General features: G+C 41.8%; 1 protein-coding gene across 3 annotated transcripts in view; it reads right to left on the bottom strand.

The window, feature by feature from the left end:
• The window catches only part of LOC121579798 (Down syndrome cell adhesion molecule homolog), a 158,990-nt gene that overhangs the window by 42,161 nt on the left and 99,029 nt on the right, over positions 1 to 17,800 (bottom strand). For all 3 annotated transcript variants that reach the window (XM_041894702.2, XM_041894700.2, XM_041894701.2), the window contains exons 7-10: positions 12,269 to 12,565; positions 4,991 to 5,266; positions 3,752 to 4,030; positions 2,882 to 3,001 (exon numbers count right to left, since the gene is read on the bottom strand). In XM_041894702.2, coding sequence (XP_041750636.1) covers positions 2,882 to 3,001; positions 3,752 to 4,030; positions 4,991 to 5,266; positions 12,269 to 12,565 — 972 coding nt within the window. The remainder of the gene's footprint in view (positions 1 to 2,881; positions 3,002 to 3,751; positions 4,031 to 4,990; positions 5,267 to 12,268; positions 12,566 to 17,800) is intronic.

The following is a 17,800-nucleotide window of genomic DNA, read 5'->3' as shown; positions in this document are numbered from 1 at the left end:
AAGGCTTCTCAACAGCTTCTACCCCCAAGCCATAAGACTCCTGAACAGCTAATCATGGCTACCCGGACTATTTGCACCCCCACCCCATCTTTTTACGCTGCTGCTACTCTGTTAATGATTTATGCATAGTCACTTTAACTCTACCCACATGTACATATTACCTCAACTACCTCAACTAGCCGGTGCCCCCACACATTGACTCTGCACCGGTACCCCCCTGTATATAGCCTCCCTACTGTTATTTTATTTTACTTCTGCTCTTTTTTTCTCAACACTTTTTTGTTGTTGTTAATAATATAATATAATATGCCATTTAGCAGACGCTTTTATCCAAAGCAACTTACAGTCATGTGTGCATATATTTTTACGTATGGGTGGTCCCGGGGATCGAACCCACTACCCTGGCATTACAAGCGCCATGCTCTACCAATTGAGCTATTTTTTATTAAGAAATAAATGCATTGTTGGTTAAGGGCTGTAAGTAAGCATTTCACGGTAATGTCTACACCTGTTGTATTCGGCGCATGTGGCAAATAAAATTTGATTTGATTTGATTTGAATACTTATGTAAATGTGATATTTCCGTTTTCTTTATTCTTTTTTTATTTGCAAAAAAATCTAAAAATCTGTTTTTGCTTTGTCATTATGGGGTATTGTGTGTAGATTAATTGAGGGGGGAAAACAATTGAATCAATTTTAGAATAAGGCTGTAACGTAACAAAATGTGGAAAAAGTCAAGGGGTCTGAATACTTTCTGAAAGCACTGTATTTTTGTCAGCTGCATTTCTGACATAATTCCACCAGTCCTATTTATAATATCATTTACAAAGATGATATACAATTATATAAAATGTAAAAACAATTATGTTTTTTTTTTATCAATTACTATATTTGAGTTTAACCACAATATTAATTTTATTATTTGTTCTGTCTTTTCTGGTGGATGAAACTGAAATTGCAACCAACTTTCTATGATTTGTTTAAAAATAGCGATATTTTGGAGATTATTTCCTTTTCAAATAACTGAAAGTGAGAGGTTGTAATCTGAATAAAGCGAAAAAGGCAATTCTTGAACATGGGGTGAGACATTCTTACTAATCTGCTAGAAAACCAGTTCGGATTTAAGCATAACTTTTGTATGACTGACGCCTTTAGTGAGAGGTCTAATGCTTTAATATTTAATCATTTATGCCCTCTGAATTCATATTCATTATATAAATAGGCCTGTTTAATTTTGTCTGGCTTGCTGTTCTAATTCAAATTGAATATTTTTAGCTCATATAATAAAAAAAAACAGGTCGCTAGGTGTAGGCAAGACCATAAGCAAATAGGTAAACTGGGATATGACTAAAGAGTTAATCAGGGTGATTTTTCCACAAATAGACAGGTATTTTCCTTTCCATGGTAGCAAGATCTTATCTTTTTTTGCTAACTTTCTATTAAAATGTATTGTAGTGAGATAATTTCTTTCTTTCGGGATATGTATACCGAGTATGTCCACATCACCGTCAGACCATTTTATTGGTAAACTACACGGTAATGTAAAAGTTAATTTTTTTGTGATCCAATACGTAATATAGTACACTTATCATCATTTGGTTGTAAGCCAGAGAGGTTAGAAAAAGTATCTAGATTCTCTATGAGGCTGTGGAGGGATCCAAATTGTGGATTTAAATGAAAACATGAATTATCAGCATAGAATGACACCTTTGTTTTTAAGCCCTGTATTTCTAACCCCTTGATATTATTGTTGGATCTGATTTTAATAGCTAACATTTCGATGGCCATAATAAATAGATTTGCCGATAGTGGAAAACCTTGTTTTACTCCTCTTAACAGTTTAATACTTTCCGAGAAGTAGCCATTATTTACTATTTTACATCTAGGGTTACTACTATACATAACATTAACCAATTGTATAAGAGATTCTCCAAAATTGAAATATTCAAGGCATTTATATATATATTCCAGTCGTACTTTATCAAAAGCCTTTTAAAGTCAGCTATGAATACCAGACCTGGTAAACCAGATTTTCATAGTGTTCTATTGTTTCCAGTACTTGTCTTATATTATCTCCAATGTATCGTCCATGTAAAAAACCTGTCTGATTAGGATTAATAATATCCGACAATACCTTTTTTAATTCTATGCACTATGCATTTTGCTAGAATTTTTGCATCACAACACTGACGTGTAAGGGGCCTCAAATTTTTTTAATGGACTGGATCTTTACATTTACCACTTGGACCTGTTTCAGTAATAATGAAATCAGACTTTCTTGTTGAGTATCTGATAATCTACCATTTTTATAGGAGTGATTAAAACATGCTAATAACGGTCCTCTGACTATATCAAAAAAGGTTTGGTATACCTCTACTGGTATGCCATCCAGCCCTGGAGTTTTCCCAGACTTAAAGGCTTTAATTGCATCAAGAAGTTCCTCCTCTGTAATTTGGCCATCACATGAGTCTTTCTATACAGCTGTTAATTTTACATGAAAAAAAGTGGAGATGGAGGAGACAAACGAAAACATATGCTTAAAGTACTTTGCTTCCTCTTTCAAAATATTGTTTGATGAATCATGGGTGACTCCGTCATTTGTAACAAGTTTCAGTAAATTATTTTTTGTAGCATTTCTATGTTAAAAATTAAAAAAGAATTTGGTGCATTTTCCCCCATATTCCATCCAATTCGCTTTATTTTTATAATACTTTACACTTGATCATTCTTGAATAAGTTCCTATATGGTACACATTGAGACCTTGTAGAGTCCATGCCTGACAAATTGAGGCTGTTCTGAGGGCAAAAGGGGGTGCAACTCAATATTAGGAAGGTGTTCCTAATGTTTTGTACACTCAGTGTATATTGTGGTGCTATTTACCTTTGGAGTACTTCCACACTATGGTAGGGACGGGGTATCCCTCTGCGGAGCAGTTGAGGATCACAGCTTTCCCATAGATGCCGTCCTGGTCCTTGGGCTGCACCACAAACTTGGGAGGGACTAGTTAGGAGAGGAACAGAAAAAAGGTAATTTATTAACACTGATTATACTGTTATGGTGTTTTAGTATGAGTTTGTAATACCTTGTGGCTTAAATAGCACAAATTATAAATTATATATTTTCACACCAAGTGTAAGAAAAACAAGACAAGCCAACGCTAACGTAGGTTAGCATATTAGCAGGGTTGGGGTCAATTCCATTTAAATTCCAGTCAATTCATAAAGTAAACAAAATTCCAATTCCAATTTTTCCTAATTGAAAAGCATTGAAGAGAATTGGAAAAGGAATTTCAGTAGCCTTTGTGAATTGACTGGAATTTAAATGGAATTGACCCCAACCATGCCTTCAGTAGTGAAATAAGTGGCATCTCACATCACAATATTAAAATATTAAGATTACAGTAAAACAGCATGTGCAACGCTGCTATTGGGATTAGGGTTATATTTTGTTTAAGCATATCGTTTTGCCAGGTTTTCTTGTGCTATACCCAACATACGCCTAGTGGTAGGTTGATTTGGATCCACTCCAACTGTAGGGGAACACATGAAGAGAGTTTAATCTAGCAAAATACTTGCAAAACTAGCAAATACCTTCTAGACTCATATCTTTGAGTAGGGTCAAGCCTTCTCGCCCCTTTTCCCCCTCTCCCCACCCTCCCTCCCCCATCACCTCCCTCTACCCCCTTCTCACCCCTCTCCACATACTCCCCCCTCCCAGCCTACTTCCCACCTTTCTCCGTCCCCTTCTCACCCCTGACGATGAGCTGACTCTGGTGTTCCACGATGGCGGCCTGGTTGCGTGCGATGCAGGTGTAGTTGCCATTGTGCAGGAGAGACAGGTTGGAGATACGCAGGGAGCTGGTGAAGTCTATGTTGTCGATGGTTACGCTCAGGCTGGCCGGAATTGGCCGACCGTCCTTCTGCCAGGTGATGAAGACAGGCTGGTCACCTGACATCACCACACATGGAATGAACACACGCTGGCCGATGGAGAAACGAGGGAACTCGAAGGGATGGATGGTGGGAGGAACTACGGGAGAAAGAGAGGGGTAGAGTTAAGGCAAGGGTATTTAAAAATCTCTAAAATCTCTAAAAGCAAGGATTTAACTCAGTTACTTCTATTTGTGTACCACTGTAAGTATAGCAGGTGCCATCCTGTGAAACCCCTGTGAAAATATTTCACATCCAGTCTATCACCTTATTAATAGCATGGCTTAACACAGTGGAGATGCAGGTGAGAGAGAAAATGATTATATTTCCCATTGCGGAGAGGCAGAATTCTCACTGAAATAACACGCATATGCCTGACTGCATAAGCATGGCTGTGGTCTCCCTCTCCCTCTCTCTCCTGGGACACCGTAGACATCGTGAGAAACAGATTCTTTGGAGAATTAATGATTTAAAATAACATTGGAATAAGCAGCACTTCAGCGCTTATTTAATTCACAACAAAGTAGGCATAATGGGCTCCTGGGGATTCCCTCTCCTCTCCTCAGCCTCGGAATGCTAAGCAGCCGAGAGGCAAATTAGGCAGAGTGGGAATGACAGTGTTCCCAGCTTTGTCTAGGGCCACAGCCAGCATGATTTCCACCGCCTTGCACACTCCTTAACGTGGGGGCGGCGCCGAGACCCATGAGAGGGGATTCCGATTATGCAGCGTCATTATTGAGGGAAGACTACAGAGCCATTTGAAGTTATGTACTGGGAGACTGGCACAGCGGCTGTGGATGTTCAGATCAGCTCCTTTACACTGTTAGTTATAGGAGCCATACCTTCCACTGATTATGGCAGACATTTGTAACGTGCCTATACCAAGGGCTGTAACGCACCAGATCCAGCAAATCAAGGTCCTGATGAGCAGCTAATTAGTAGAATCACGTGTGTTAGATGATGCTTGGAGCTAACAGGTAGCTCTAAAGGTTGGGGAGCCCTGGGTTATATATTTAACTGAGTAGGGCAGAGTGAGACCAGGTTTGAGTGTGTACTGTACCTTTCACACTGACATGCACACTTTGGCTGGTGGACAGAGAAGGCGAGACCAGCACGCTACACGTGTACTCTCCCTCATCCACATCCTTCTGTACATCATACAGCTTTAGCGTGCCATTGTTCTCAAACGCCCGCTGCCGGTGGTTATAGGGGAGCAGGTTGGCGTCCTTGTGCCACTTAATGGAGTAGTACGGGTAGCCAATGACGCGGCAGTGGATATACATGTCCCGCCCAGCAATGGCGGTAAGGTTTTTCATTGGTCGTATGCTGGCAGGCCCTTAAAGGAGACAGAAGAGAAATACCTCTCTTAAAATGATTTTGAGGCTAAGAAATGTGAAACTTTAGAAGTGTGAGATGTTGAAGTGTGTCAAAAACCATGGATACAGACAGTGATTCATTCTGAAAGACAAAGGAAACATTTATTGGGGATTGTAACATATTAAAACAATATCTTCCTCAGTGCCTGACTACTATATCCTACTGTGGATAATAGATTAGAATAATATAAACACCTCTTTTCCCTGTAATTAGTAAATAAAGGGCAAGAATGTACATAAATGAACAGATTTTACAAAAATGAATACTTCTCTATTATAGAGCAGTGCTCATTTATGTAAAATCTTGCCATTTATTTCCTATAATAGTCTTATGAAATAATAGCAATATAAAATCACCTCATCCTGGGACCTATCCATAGCTGAGTGTTCCAGAGGGGGTCTACCTACCTTCCTATTTTAAACTCTCTGAGGTGAAGTGAATATTATTATACTGTTCTAGCACCTGCTAGACGCCAGCCATGATTGCGTTTGACAAGCATTGGAGTGCAATGTTCCCACTCTCCACTCATGAACCTATTATCAAAACCATTACTCATGTTCCCCCTGCTCTCTCTTTCACACTACTGGAAAACCAACAGCATATATAACAATATGATTCCATATTGGATACTGGATATTTTACATACTGTAGATCAGTGTTTCCCAACCCTGGTCCTCCAGTACCCCCAACAGTACAAATTTTTGTTAGTAGCCCTGGACAAACACACTTCATTCAGCTCATTGAGGGCTTAGTTGACAAGTTGAATCAGGTGTGCTTGTCCAGCGTTACAATACAAATGTGTACTGTTGGGGGTACTCGAGGACCAGGGTTGGAAAACACTGTACTAATCTACAGTTGGATACTGTAGCTAGATACAGTGCCTTCAGAAAGTATTAACACCCCTTGACTTTTTCCACATTTTGTTTTTACAAAGTGGGATTAAAATGGATTTAATTGTCTTTTTTTCTTAACGATCTACACAACATCCTCTGAAATGTCAAAGTGGAAGACAATTCTAACATTTGTAAAACATTTATAAAAAATCAAACACTTCTACACTACCGGTCAAAAGTTTTAGAACACCTACTCATTCAAGAGTTTTTCTTTATTTTTACTATTTTCTACATTGTAGAATAATAGTGAAGACATCAAAACTATGAAATAACACATATGCAATCATGTAGTAACCAAAAAAGTGTTAAACAAATCAAAATATATTTTATATTTGAGATTCTTCAAATAGCCACCCTTTGCCTTGATGACAGCTTTGCACACTCTTTGCATTCTCTCAACCAGCTTCACCTGGAATGCTTTTCCAACAGTCTTGAAGGAGTTCCCACATACGCTGAGCACTTGTTGGCTGCTTTTCCTTCACTCTGCGGTCCGATTAATCCCAAACCATCTCAATTTGGTTGAGGTCGGGTGATTGTGGAGACTAGGTCATCTGATGTAGCACTCCATCACTCTTCTTCTTGGTAAAATAGCCCTTACACAGCCTGGAGGTGTGTTGGGTCATTGTCCTGGTGAAAAACAAATGATAGTCCCACTAAGCCCAAACCAGATGGGATGGCGTATCGCTGCAGAATGCGTTGGTAGCCATGCTGGTTAAGTCTGCCTTGAATTCTAAATAAATCTCAAACAGTGTCACCAGCAAAGCACCCCCACACCATAACACCTCCTCCTCCATGGTTTACAGTGGGAAATAGACATGCAGAGATCATCCGTTCACCCACACCGCGTCTCACAAAGACACGACGGTTGGAACCAAAAATCTCCAATTTGGACTCCAGACCAAAGGTCACATTTCCACCGGTCTAATGTCCATTGCTCATGTTTCTTGGCCCAAGTAAGTCTCTTCTTATTGGTGTCCTTTAGTAGTGGTTTCTTTGCAGCAATTCGACCATGAAGGCCTAATTCACACAGTCTCCTCTGAACAGTTGATGTTGAGATGTGTCTGTTACTTGAACTCTGTGAAGCATTTATTTGGGCTGCAATTTCTGAGGCTGGTAATCTAATGAACTTATCCTCTGCAGCAGAGGTAACTCTGGGTCTTCCATTCCTGTGGCGGACCTCATGAGAGCCAGTTTCATCATAGCGCTTAATGGTTTTTGCGACTGCACTTAAAGAAACTTTCGAAGTTCATGACATTTTCCGTATTGACTGACCTTCATGTCTTAAAGTAATGATGGACTGACGTTTCTCTTTGCTTATTTGAGCTGTTCTTGCCATAATATGGACTTGGTCTTTTACCAAATAGGGCTATCTTCTGTATACCCCCCCCCTTACCTTGTCACAACACAACTGATTGGCTCAAACGCATTAAGAATGAAAGACATTCCACAAATTAACCTTTAACAAGGCACACCTGTTAATTGAAATGCATTCCAGGTGACTACCTCATGAAGCTGGTTGAGAGAATGCAATGAGTGTGCAAAGATGTCATCAAAGCAAAGGGTGGCTATTTGAAGAATCTCAAATATAAAATATATTTTGATTTGTTTAACACTTTTTTGGTTACTACATGATTCCATATGTGTTATTTCATAGTTTTGATGTCTTCACTATTATTCTACAATGTAGAAAATAGTAAAAATAAAGAAAAACCCTTGAATGAGTAGGTGTTCTAAAACTTTTGACCGGTAGTGTAGAAGTGTTTGAGTCAATACATGTTAGAGTCTCCTTTGGCAGCGATTACAGCTGTGAGTCTTTCTGGGTAAGTCTCGAAGAGCTTTCCACATCTGGATTGTGCAACATTTGTACATTATTATTTTCAAAATTCTTCAAGCTTTGTCAAATTGGTTGTTGATCACTGCTAGACAACCATTTTCAGGTCTTGCCCTAGATTTTCAAGCAGATTTATGTCAAAACTGTAACTCGGCCACACAGAAACATTCACTGTCTTCTTGGTAAGCAACTCCAGCGTAGATTTGGCCTTGTGTTTTAGGTTATTGTCCTGCTGAAAGGTGAATGAATCTCCCAGTGTCTGGTGGAAAGCAGACTGAACCAGGTTTTCCACTAGGATTTTGCCTGTGCTTAGCTTCATTCCATTTATTTTTTATCCTGAAAAACTCCCCAGTCCTTAACGATTACAAGGATACCCAATTAAAAAAAGAAATAAACATTAATTGTTTGCAAGAGGCTGAATGTATCTCACCGGAGAAAGCATCCAAGCCTCTCTGTCTCTGTATGTGTAGCCCACTTTTTCTACCCAATTTCGTGATATCCAATTACGATCCAATTACGATCTTGTCTCATCGCTGCAACTCCCCAATGGGCTCGGGAGAGGCGACGGTCGAGTCATGCGTCCTCCGAAACATGACCCACCAAGCCGCGCTTCTTAACACCCGCTCGCTTAACCCGGAAGCCAGCTGCACCAATGTGTCGGAGGAAACACTGTTCAACTGACGACCGAAGTCAGCCTGCAGGTGCCTGGCCCGCCACAAGGAGTCGCTAGAGCACGATGAGCCAAGTAAAGCCCCCCCCCCCGGCCAAACCATCCCCTAACCCGGACGACGCTGGGCCAATTGTGCGCCGCCCTATGGGACTCCCGGTCACGGCCGGTTGTGACACAGCCTGGGATCGAACCCCAGGCTGTAGTGACGCCGCAACACTGCAATGCAGTGCCTTAGACCGTTGCGCCACTTGGGAGGCATAGCCCATCTTTCTGATGCTGTCTGGTCAAAAAGAGTATGATATTGTTGCCACCCGTAGTATTGAATGCAAGGGAAGCCATCAACCATTTGGCCTCCCTTCATAAAAAAAAATAATACAATAGTAGCCAATCAGCGTTGAGCTAAATTGATTGAGCTCAACTGTGAGTGGTCCTGGTTCACCCAAAAAAAGTGTCAAAGGAAGCCAGTTTGGATTTGGCTACACAACAATCACATCACATCAAGCCAAAAGTAATTTGACAGAAATAAACTTGAATTGTTGCATCTCGTTGTGTTGTCTCCGGTGGCTAGCCAGCTAGCAAAAATTGTCCCTTTCCTAAATTAGCCATGGACGGAGATAGGGATTTGGACTTGTGGTTTTACTTAATTCTCTGTACTGGCCAAGTATTATAATGGCAATTCTGATCCAACCGTAAATTCATACATTGTGCCTCTGGCCTGAAAGGATGGAAGTTCAATATGTAGCTAGATGTTGTAGGCTAATGTTAACTAGCTGGCTAATCATTGCCCATGAAAGGAAGTTTGGCTAGCGAGTAAGCAATTTAGCCAGGTAGCCGAGGACAACAAAAACTAAAAGCGTGTACTTTATGAGAGAGTCGACCGTTACTGCAACATGAAAGAGAGGAGGATGCCATTGGCGTTTCTCTACAAGTAGGGTGAGTCAACATGTTTTCTCTACACGCAGACACACACAAATCAGTACCATAGACAGCCAAATGATATTTAGCTTACGTTGATTGGACTAAATAGTTTTTGGAATCTTTTAGTTGTCACTGTATTAGACTAAGCATATATGATTTAAAGATATTGAAATGTTGAAGTTGAAATGGTGCTGGAATAGTAGAGACAGCTCCTGTTTTCTTTGTGACTTGCGCAAACTCTCCAGTGGTCTAAATCAAAAGTTGTTTAGTTGTCCAAAAATGTTGGAAACATTAACTTGATTGACCATGCTGTAGGTCATGTAACTGTTTGTTACATGCAATATGCTTTGCTGACTCCACCGGACAGATGTTGCTCTCCAGTTTTGTGATGAAACAAAGGTGTGGTTGAATTTATTCTGCCACTGTGTCATCTTATTGTATTGGCCTTAGGCCTATATATCACAGTGAAAAGGCATATGAACCAACAGGTTATACATTTACATTTACATTTACATTTTAGTCATTTAGCAGACGCTCTTATCCAGAGCGACTTACAGTTAGTGAGTGCATACATTATATTATTATTATTATTATTATTATTATTATTATTATTATTATTATTATTATTATTATTATTATTATTATATGGGTTATAGAGCAAACAACGCAATTATCACAAGACTGGTTGTAATGTGGCTATTGTTTTTCAGCTTGGCTTTCCCAGTTATTTTACCCCCGCACCGCTACTGACGGCAACTGAGTTAGGAAGGACGCCTGTATCTTTTGTAGTGATTGGGTGTATTGATACACAATCAAAAGTGAAATAAATTCACCATACTCAAAGGGATATTCAATGTCAGCTTTTTTTTTTTCATCTACCAATAGGTGCCCTTCTTTGTGAAGCATTGGAAAACCTCCCTGGTCTTTGAATCTGTGTTTGAAATTCACTGCTTGACTGAGGGACCTTACAGATAATTGTATTTGTGGGGTATAGAGATGAGGTCGTCATTCAAAAATCATGTTAAACACTATTATTGCACACAGAGTGAGTCCATGCAACTTGTTATATGACTTGTTTAGCAAATGATTACACCTGAACTTATTTAGGCTTGCATAACAACTGGGTTGAATACTTAATGATTCAAGATATTTCAACTCTTCATTTTTTGGTAATTTGTAAACTTTTCGAAAACAGAATTCCACTTTGACATTATGGGGTATTGTGTGTAGGCCAATGACAAAAAAATCATAATTTAATCCATTTTAAATTCAGGCTGTAACACAACAAAACGTGGAAAAAGTCAAGGGGTGTGAATACTTTGAAGGCACTGTCGAATAGAAGAGAGTTTAACTAAATAAGTGGTGGTGTGCACCTCTAGTGCACTGCGCAGGCATCCACACTGCTACTCTCTTTAGCATGATTAAGGAGCCAACAATGCGAGAAACAGTCATTACACTGTCTCCGCAATGGCACCTGTGGAGATTTATCTTCTATGCTCTGCGCTAGGCTAGCTAGCCTACTGAACTGGAGACTTTAGCATCCCTTCACTAAACATGGTGCTTTCCAGTAGGGTTGTCATGATACCAGTATCGCGTTACTACGATACCTGATTTTCCATGGCAAAAAGGAAAACACAAAACAGACTAAACTCTTTGGTCCTTTGCAAAACCTACTCTATGTAAAATAGTCTGTGCTATAGTTTGGAAAATAAATGTGATTCTAGGTGACAACATAAGGTTGCTTGTTTCCAACATTAGGACTGTTTTCCTCAGGAAATGTTGTCCGCTTCATGATTTGTTTCCTTGCCACGATACCTCTGAGTATCGCGATACTGGTATCGTGACAACCCTACTTTCCAGGGGGCAAACAATCAAAAGGAGTTATCCAATCCATAACACAGACCATAGGCCTATCCTTCTCTGTTTTGAATTAGCATTAAGTAGAGGATGGAGGGCCTGGAGTCTCTAGATAGACCCCCAGAAACCATGGTGACAGTCAGTCCTAGAGTAGCTGGCTTTAGAGCTGCCTGGCACCTCCCTGCTGAGTGTAGAATGCTCCTCAGTCATATGCTAGTGCTAGTGTAAATCAACTTAATGGTGTCCCAATATCAAGCCATCAGCGGGTGTTAGATAGGGCATTAGAGAAGTTACCGCTGACAGCAGTGAGTGATGATCGCAGCACTATACGAGCCCCTAGGAAAATTTGCCATGTTCTGAATAGGAAATGAAAGCAAAAGGAAAAAAGATGAGGACAGACAGACAGGGGAACTAGTTGACACAAAGAGACCCACATCGACACAGACAGAATGACAGTTGGGGAAAACAGACCAGATAGAAACAGACAAACACACATAGACACACACCCAGACACAGACACACATTTACACACATACATATTTGTGTGATGACATACGTAAACAAAACAAGAAGGAAAGAAACAAACAAATGGTGCACAACTAACACGGCACACACAGAACACACACAACCAACATAGAGACCCTGGAAAGAGCTCAAAATAGGTTATTCAGGCACTCTCAAAGGAGCTTAGCAACAAAACAAAAACATGCATCAGGAAAAACAACAAAAACAAATGAATTCATAAACATGTGTAAAATGTAATTGTTTTGGAGGAGCTGATCTGACAAGCACCTCTTACGTTTATTCGCGCCTGGTAGGAGACTGCCCCGGCCGAATTGTTGCAGATGCACCGGTAGACACCCCCGTCCGGCCCTGTGGTCTGGCTGATGTTCAGGTGGCTGACCACGTGGCCCTCCTGGTTGGTGTAGTGGCCGATGCGGTGGCGGGAGTCCCTGATCACCGGCTCGTCGTCCAGCGTCCACGTCACCCTGGGCTCCGGCGTGCCTTTTACCGTGCAGAACAGTGACACAAACTCGTTGGTTCCAAACACTTTCTCACTGAAGGAGGAGATGATCTTGGGCGTGCCATCTGGAGAGAGGGGGAGAGGGAGAAAAGATGGGAGGTGGGTTAGAGCTAACAGTGTTCTTCTGTTAGATGGGAGGTGGGTTAGAGCTAAAGGTGTTTCTTCTGGTAGATGGGAGGTGGGTTAGAGATAAAGGTGTTTATTCTAGTAGATGGGAAGTGGGTTAGAGCTAAAGGTGTTTCTTCTGGTAGATGGGAGGTGGGTTAGAGCTAAAGGTATTTCTTTTAGTAGTCACATCAGGTAGCCTAGCGGTTAAGCGCGTTGGGCCAGTAACCGAAGGTCGCTGGGTAGACTCCCCGAGCTGACTAGGTGAACAATCTGTTGATGTGCCCTTGAGCAACACACTTAACCCTAATTGCTCTTGTAAGTTGCTCTGGATAAGAGCGTCTTCTAAAACAAATCAAATCAAATTTTATTGGCCACATGCGCCGAATACAACAGGTGTAGACATTACAGTGAAATGCTTACTTAAAACCCTTAACCAACAGTGCATTTATTTTTGAATAAAAATGTAAAATAAAACAACAACAAAAAAGTGTTGAGAAAAAAAGACCAGAAGTAAAATAAAATAACAGTAGGGAGGCTATATATATAGGGGGGTACCGATGCAGTGTCAATGTGCGGGGGCACCGGCTAGTTGAGGTAGTTGAAGTAATATGTACATGTGGGTAGAGTTAAAGTGACTATGCATAAATAATTAACAGAGTAGCAGCAGCGTGAAAAGATGGGGTGGGGGGTGGGTGTGGGGGTGGGGGGCAGTGCAAATAGTCCGGGTTGCCATGATTAGCTGTTCGGGAGTCTTATGGCTTGGGGGTAGAAGCTGTTGAGAAGTATTTTGGACCTAGACTTGGCACTCCGGTACCGCTTGCCATGCGGTAGCAGAGAGAACACTCTATGACTAGGGTGGCTGGAGTCTTTGACAATTTTGAGGGCCTTCCTCTGACACCGCCTGGTATAGAGGTCCTGGATGGCAGGAAGCTTGGCCCCAGTGATGTACTGGGCTGTACGCACTACCCTCTGTAGTGCCTTGCGATCGGATGCCGAGCAGTTGCCATACCAGGCGGTGATGCAACCAGTCAGGTTGCTCTCGATGGTGCAGCTGTATAACTTTTTGAGGATCTGAGGACCCATGCCAAATCTTTTCAGTCTCCTGAGGGGGAATAGGCTTTGTCGTGCCCTCTTCACGACTGTCTTGGTGTGTTTGGACCATGTTAATTAGTTGGTGATGTGGACACCAAGGAACTTGAAGCTCTCAACCTGTTCCACTACAGCCCCGTCAATGAGAATGGAGGTGTGCTCAGTCCTCTTTTTTTTACTGTAGTCCACAATCATCTCCTTTGTCTTGGTCACGTTGAGGGAGAGGTTGTTATCCTGGCACCACACGGCCAGGTCTCTGACCTCCTCCCTATAGGCTGTCTCATCGTTGTCGGTGATCAGGCCTACCACTGTTGTGTCATCGGCAAACTTAATGATGGTGTTGGAGTCGTGCCTGGCCATGCAGTCATGGGTGAACAGGGAGTACAGGAGGGGACAGAGCACAGACCCCTGAGGGGCCCCCGTGTTGAGGATCAGTGTGGCAAATGTGTTGTTACCTACCCTTACCACCTAGGGGCGGCCCGTCAGGAAGTCCAGGATCCAGTTACAGAGGGAGGTGTATAGTCCCAGGATCCTTAGCTTAGTGATGAGCTTTGAGGGCACTATGGTGTTGAATGCTGAGCTGTAGTCAATGAATAGCATTCTCATGTAGGTGTTCCTCTTGTCCAGGTGGGAAAGGGCAGTGTGGAGTGCAATAGAGATTGCATCATCTGTGGATCTGTTGGGGCGGTATGCAAATTGGAGTGGGTCTAGGGTTTCTGGGATAATGGTGTTGATGTGAGCCATGACCAGTCTTTCAAAGCACTTCATGGCTACAGACGTCAGTGCTACGGGTCGGTAGTCATTTAGGCAGGTTTTCTTAGTGTCCTTGGGCACGGGGACTATGGTGGTCTGCTTGAAACATGTTGGTATTACAGACTCAGTCAGGGACATGTTGAAAATGTCAGTGAAGACACTTGCCAGTTGGTCAGCACATGCTCTGAGTACACATCCTGGTAATCCGTCTGGCCCTGCGGCCTTGTGAATGTTGACCTGCTTAAAAGTCTTACTCAAATTGGCTACGGAGACCGTGATCACATAGTCATCCGGAACAGCTGGTGCTCTCATGCATGCTTCAGTGTCGCTTGCCTCGAAGCGAGCATAGAAGTGGTTTAGCTCATCTGGAAGACTTGTGTCACTGGGCAGCTCGCGGCTGTGCTTCCCTTTGTAGTCTGTAATAGTTTTCAAGCCCTGCCACATCCGACGAGCGTCAGAGCCGGTGTAGTACAATTCAATCTTAGTCCTGTATTGACTCTTTGCCTGTTTGATGGTTCGTCGGAGGGCATAGCAGGATTTCTTATAAGCGTCCGGGTTAGAGTCCCGCTCCTTGAAAGCGACAGCTCTACCCTTTAGCTCAGTGCGGATGTTGCCTGTAATCCATGGCTTCTGGTTGGGGTATGTACGTACGGTCACTGTGGGGACGACATCATCGATGCACTTATTGATGAAGCCAGTGACTGATGTGGTGTACTCCTCAATGCTATCTGAAGAATCCCGAACATGTTCCAGTCTGTGCTAGCAAAACAGTCCTGTAGCTTAGCATCTGCGTCATCTGACCACTTTTTTATTAACCGAAGTCACTGGTGCTTCCTGCTTTAGTTTTTGCTTATAAGCAGGAATCAGGAGGATAGAGTTATGGTCAGATTTGCCAAATGGAGGGCGAGGGAGAGCTTTGTATGCGTCTCTGTGTGTGGAGTAAAGGTGGTCTAGAGTTTTTTTTCCTCTGGTTGCACATTTAACATGCTGGTAGAAATGAGGTAGAACGGATTGAAGTTTACCTGCATTAAAGTCCCCGGCCACTAGGAGCGCTGCCTCCGGATGAGCGTTTTCCTGTTCACTTATGGCCTTATACAGCTCATTCAATGTAATGCAAGGTGGGTTAGAGCTAAGGTGTATCTTCTGAAAAATGGCAGGTGGATTAGAGCTAAAGGTGTTTCTTCTAGTAGATGGGAGGTGGATTAGAGCTAAAGGTGTTTCTTCTAGTATAGTGGTTCCCAACCAGGGGTACCAGGACTTGGTACTTGGCCTATCCATAGGGGGTACTTGAGAAGACCCATGAGACCATAGGCTTAAAATGCACATGAGGGGGTACTTCAGAGGTACTCTGGGCAGAGCAAAATTAAGTTGGTGGTACAGTAACCACAAAAGGTTGGGAACTCACTGTTCTAGTAGATGGGAGATGGGTTAGAGGTACAGGTGTTTATTCTAGTAGATGGGAGGTGGGTTAGAGCTAAAGGTGTTTCTTCTAGATACAGATCTAAGGTCAGATGCATTTTCTCCCCCTAAAGGTTCAATTGGATTTGAAGGTGAGGTTTGGGTCAGCTGATCCTAGATCTGTGTCTACAGACTATTTCTACCCGGAGTGTATACAAAGAAGCAGCGCATTAGCTGACAATAAATCAACATCAATGTTTAGCAGATACAGTAATTCACAGACTTTAATTCACATGCATTGAGGGACCCATATGGAAGAAATACGAATAATATATTTAAAAAATGTTTTAAATACATTTAAAATACATTAAAACATATATTCTGGAATGTATTTAGAATGTATATATAAATGTATGCCAAATGTATATCCCAATATATGTTAAATGCATCGCAAAATGTATTTAATGTATTTCAAAATACATTCTAAATAAACTAAGCAATGTATTTTAGAATATATTTTCACATGTACAGTTGAAGTCAGAAGTTTACATAAACCTTAGCCAAATACATTTAAACTCAGTTTTTCACAATTCCTGACATTTAATCCTAGTAAAAATTCCTTGTGTTAGGTCAGTTAGGATCACCACTTTATTTTAAGAATGTGAAATGTCAGAATAATAGTAGAGAGAATGATTTATTTCAGCTTTTATTTATTTCATCACAATTCCCAGTGGGTCAGAAGTTTAGACACTCAATTAGTATTTGGTAGCATTGCCTTTAAATTGTTTAATTTGGGTCAAATGTTTTCGGGTAGCCTTCCACAAGCTTCCCACAATAAGTTGGGTGAATTTTGGCCCATTCCTCCTGACAGAGCTGGTGTAACTGAGTCAGGTTTGTAGGCCACCTTGCTCGCACACACTTTTTCAGTTCTGCCCACATATTTTATATAGGATTGAGGTCAGGGCTTTGTGATGGCCACTCCAATACCTTGACTTTGTTGTCCTTAAGCCATTTTGCCACAACTGTGGAAGTATGCTTGGGGTCATTGTCCATTTGAAAGACCCATTTGCGACCAAGCTTTAACTTCCTGACTGATGTCTTGAGATGTTGCTTCACCTCCTTCTCATGATGCCATCTATTTTGTGAAGTGAACCAGTCCCTCCCTGCAGCAAAGCACCCCCACAGCATGATGCTGCCACCCCCGTGCTTCACGGTTGGGATGGTGTTCTTCGGCTTGCAAGGTACCCCCTTTTTTCCTCCAAACATAATGATGGTCATTATGGCCAAACAGTTCAATTCTTGTTTCATCAGACCAGAGGACATTTCTCCAAAAAGTACGATATTTGTCCCCATGTGCAGTTCCAAACCGTAGTCAGGCTTTTTTATGGTGGTTTTGGAGCAGTGGCTTCTTCCTTGCTGAGCGGCCTTTCAGGTTATGTCGATATAAGACTCGTTTTTACTGTGGATATAGATACTTTTGTACCTGTTTCCTCCAGCATCTTCACAAGGTCCTTTGCTGTTGTTCTGGGATTGATTTGCAGTTCGCATCTCTAAGTACGTTCATCTCTAGGAGACAGAACGCGTCTCCTTCCTGAGCGGTATGACGGCTGCGTGAGTCCCATGGTGTTTATACTTGCGTACTATTGTTTGTACAGATGAACGTGGTACCTTCAGGTGTTTGGAAATTGCTCCCAAGGATGAACCAGACTTGTGGAGGTCTACAATTTATTTTCTGAGGTCTTGGCTGATTTCTTTTGATTTTCCCATGATGTCAAGCAAAGAAGCACTGAGTTTGAAGGTAGGCCTTGAAATACATCCACAGGTACACCTCCAATTGACTCAAATTATGTCAATTAGCCTATCAGAAGCTTCTCAAAGCCATGACATAATTTTCTGGAATTTTCCAAGCTGTTTAAAGGCACAGTCAACTTAGTGTATGTAAACTTCTGACC

The sequence above is a fragment of the Coregonus clupeaformis genome, chromosome 13, assembly GCF_020615455.1.
Source record: "Coregonus clupeaformis isolate EN_2021a chromosome 13, ASM2061545v1, whole genome shotgun sequence".
NCBI lineage: Eukaryota > Metazoa > Chordata > Actinopteri > Salmoniformes > Salmonidae > Coregonus > Coregonus clupeaformis.
This window is presented reverse-complemented; position numbering and strand designations above follow the sequence as displayed.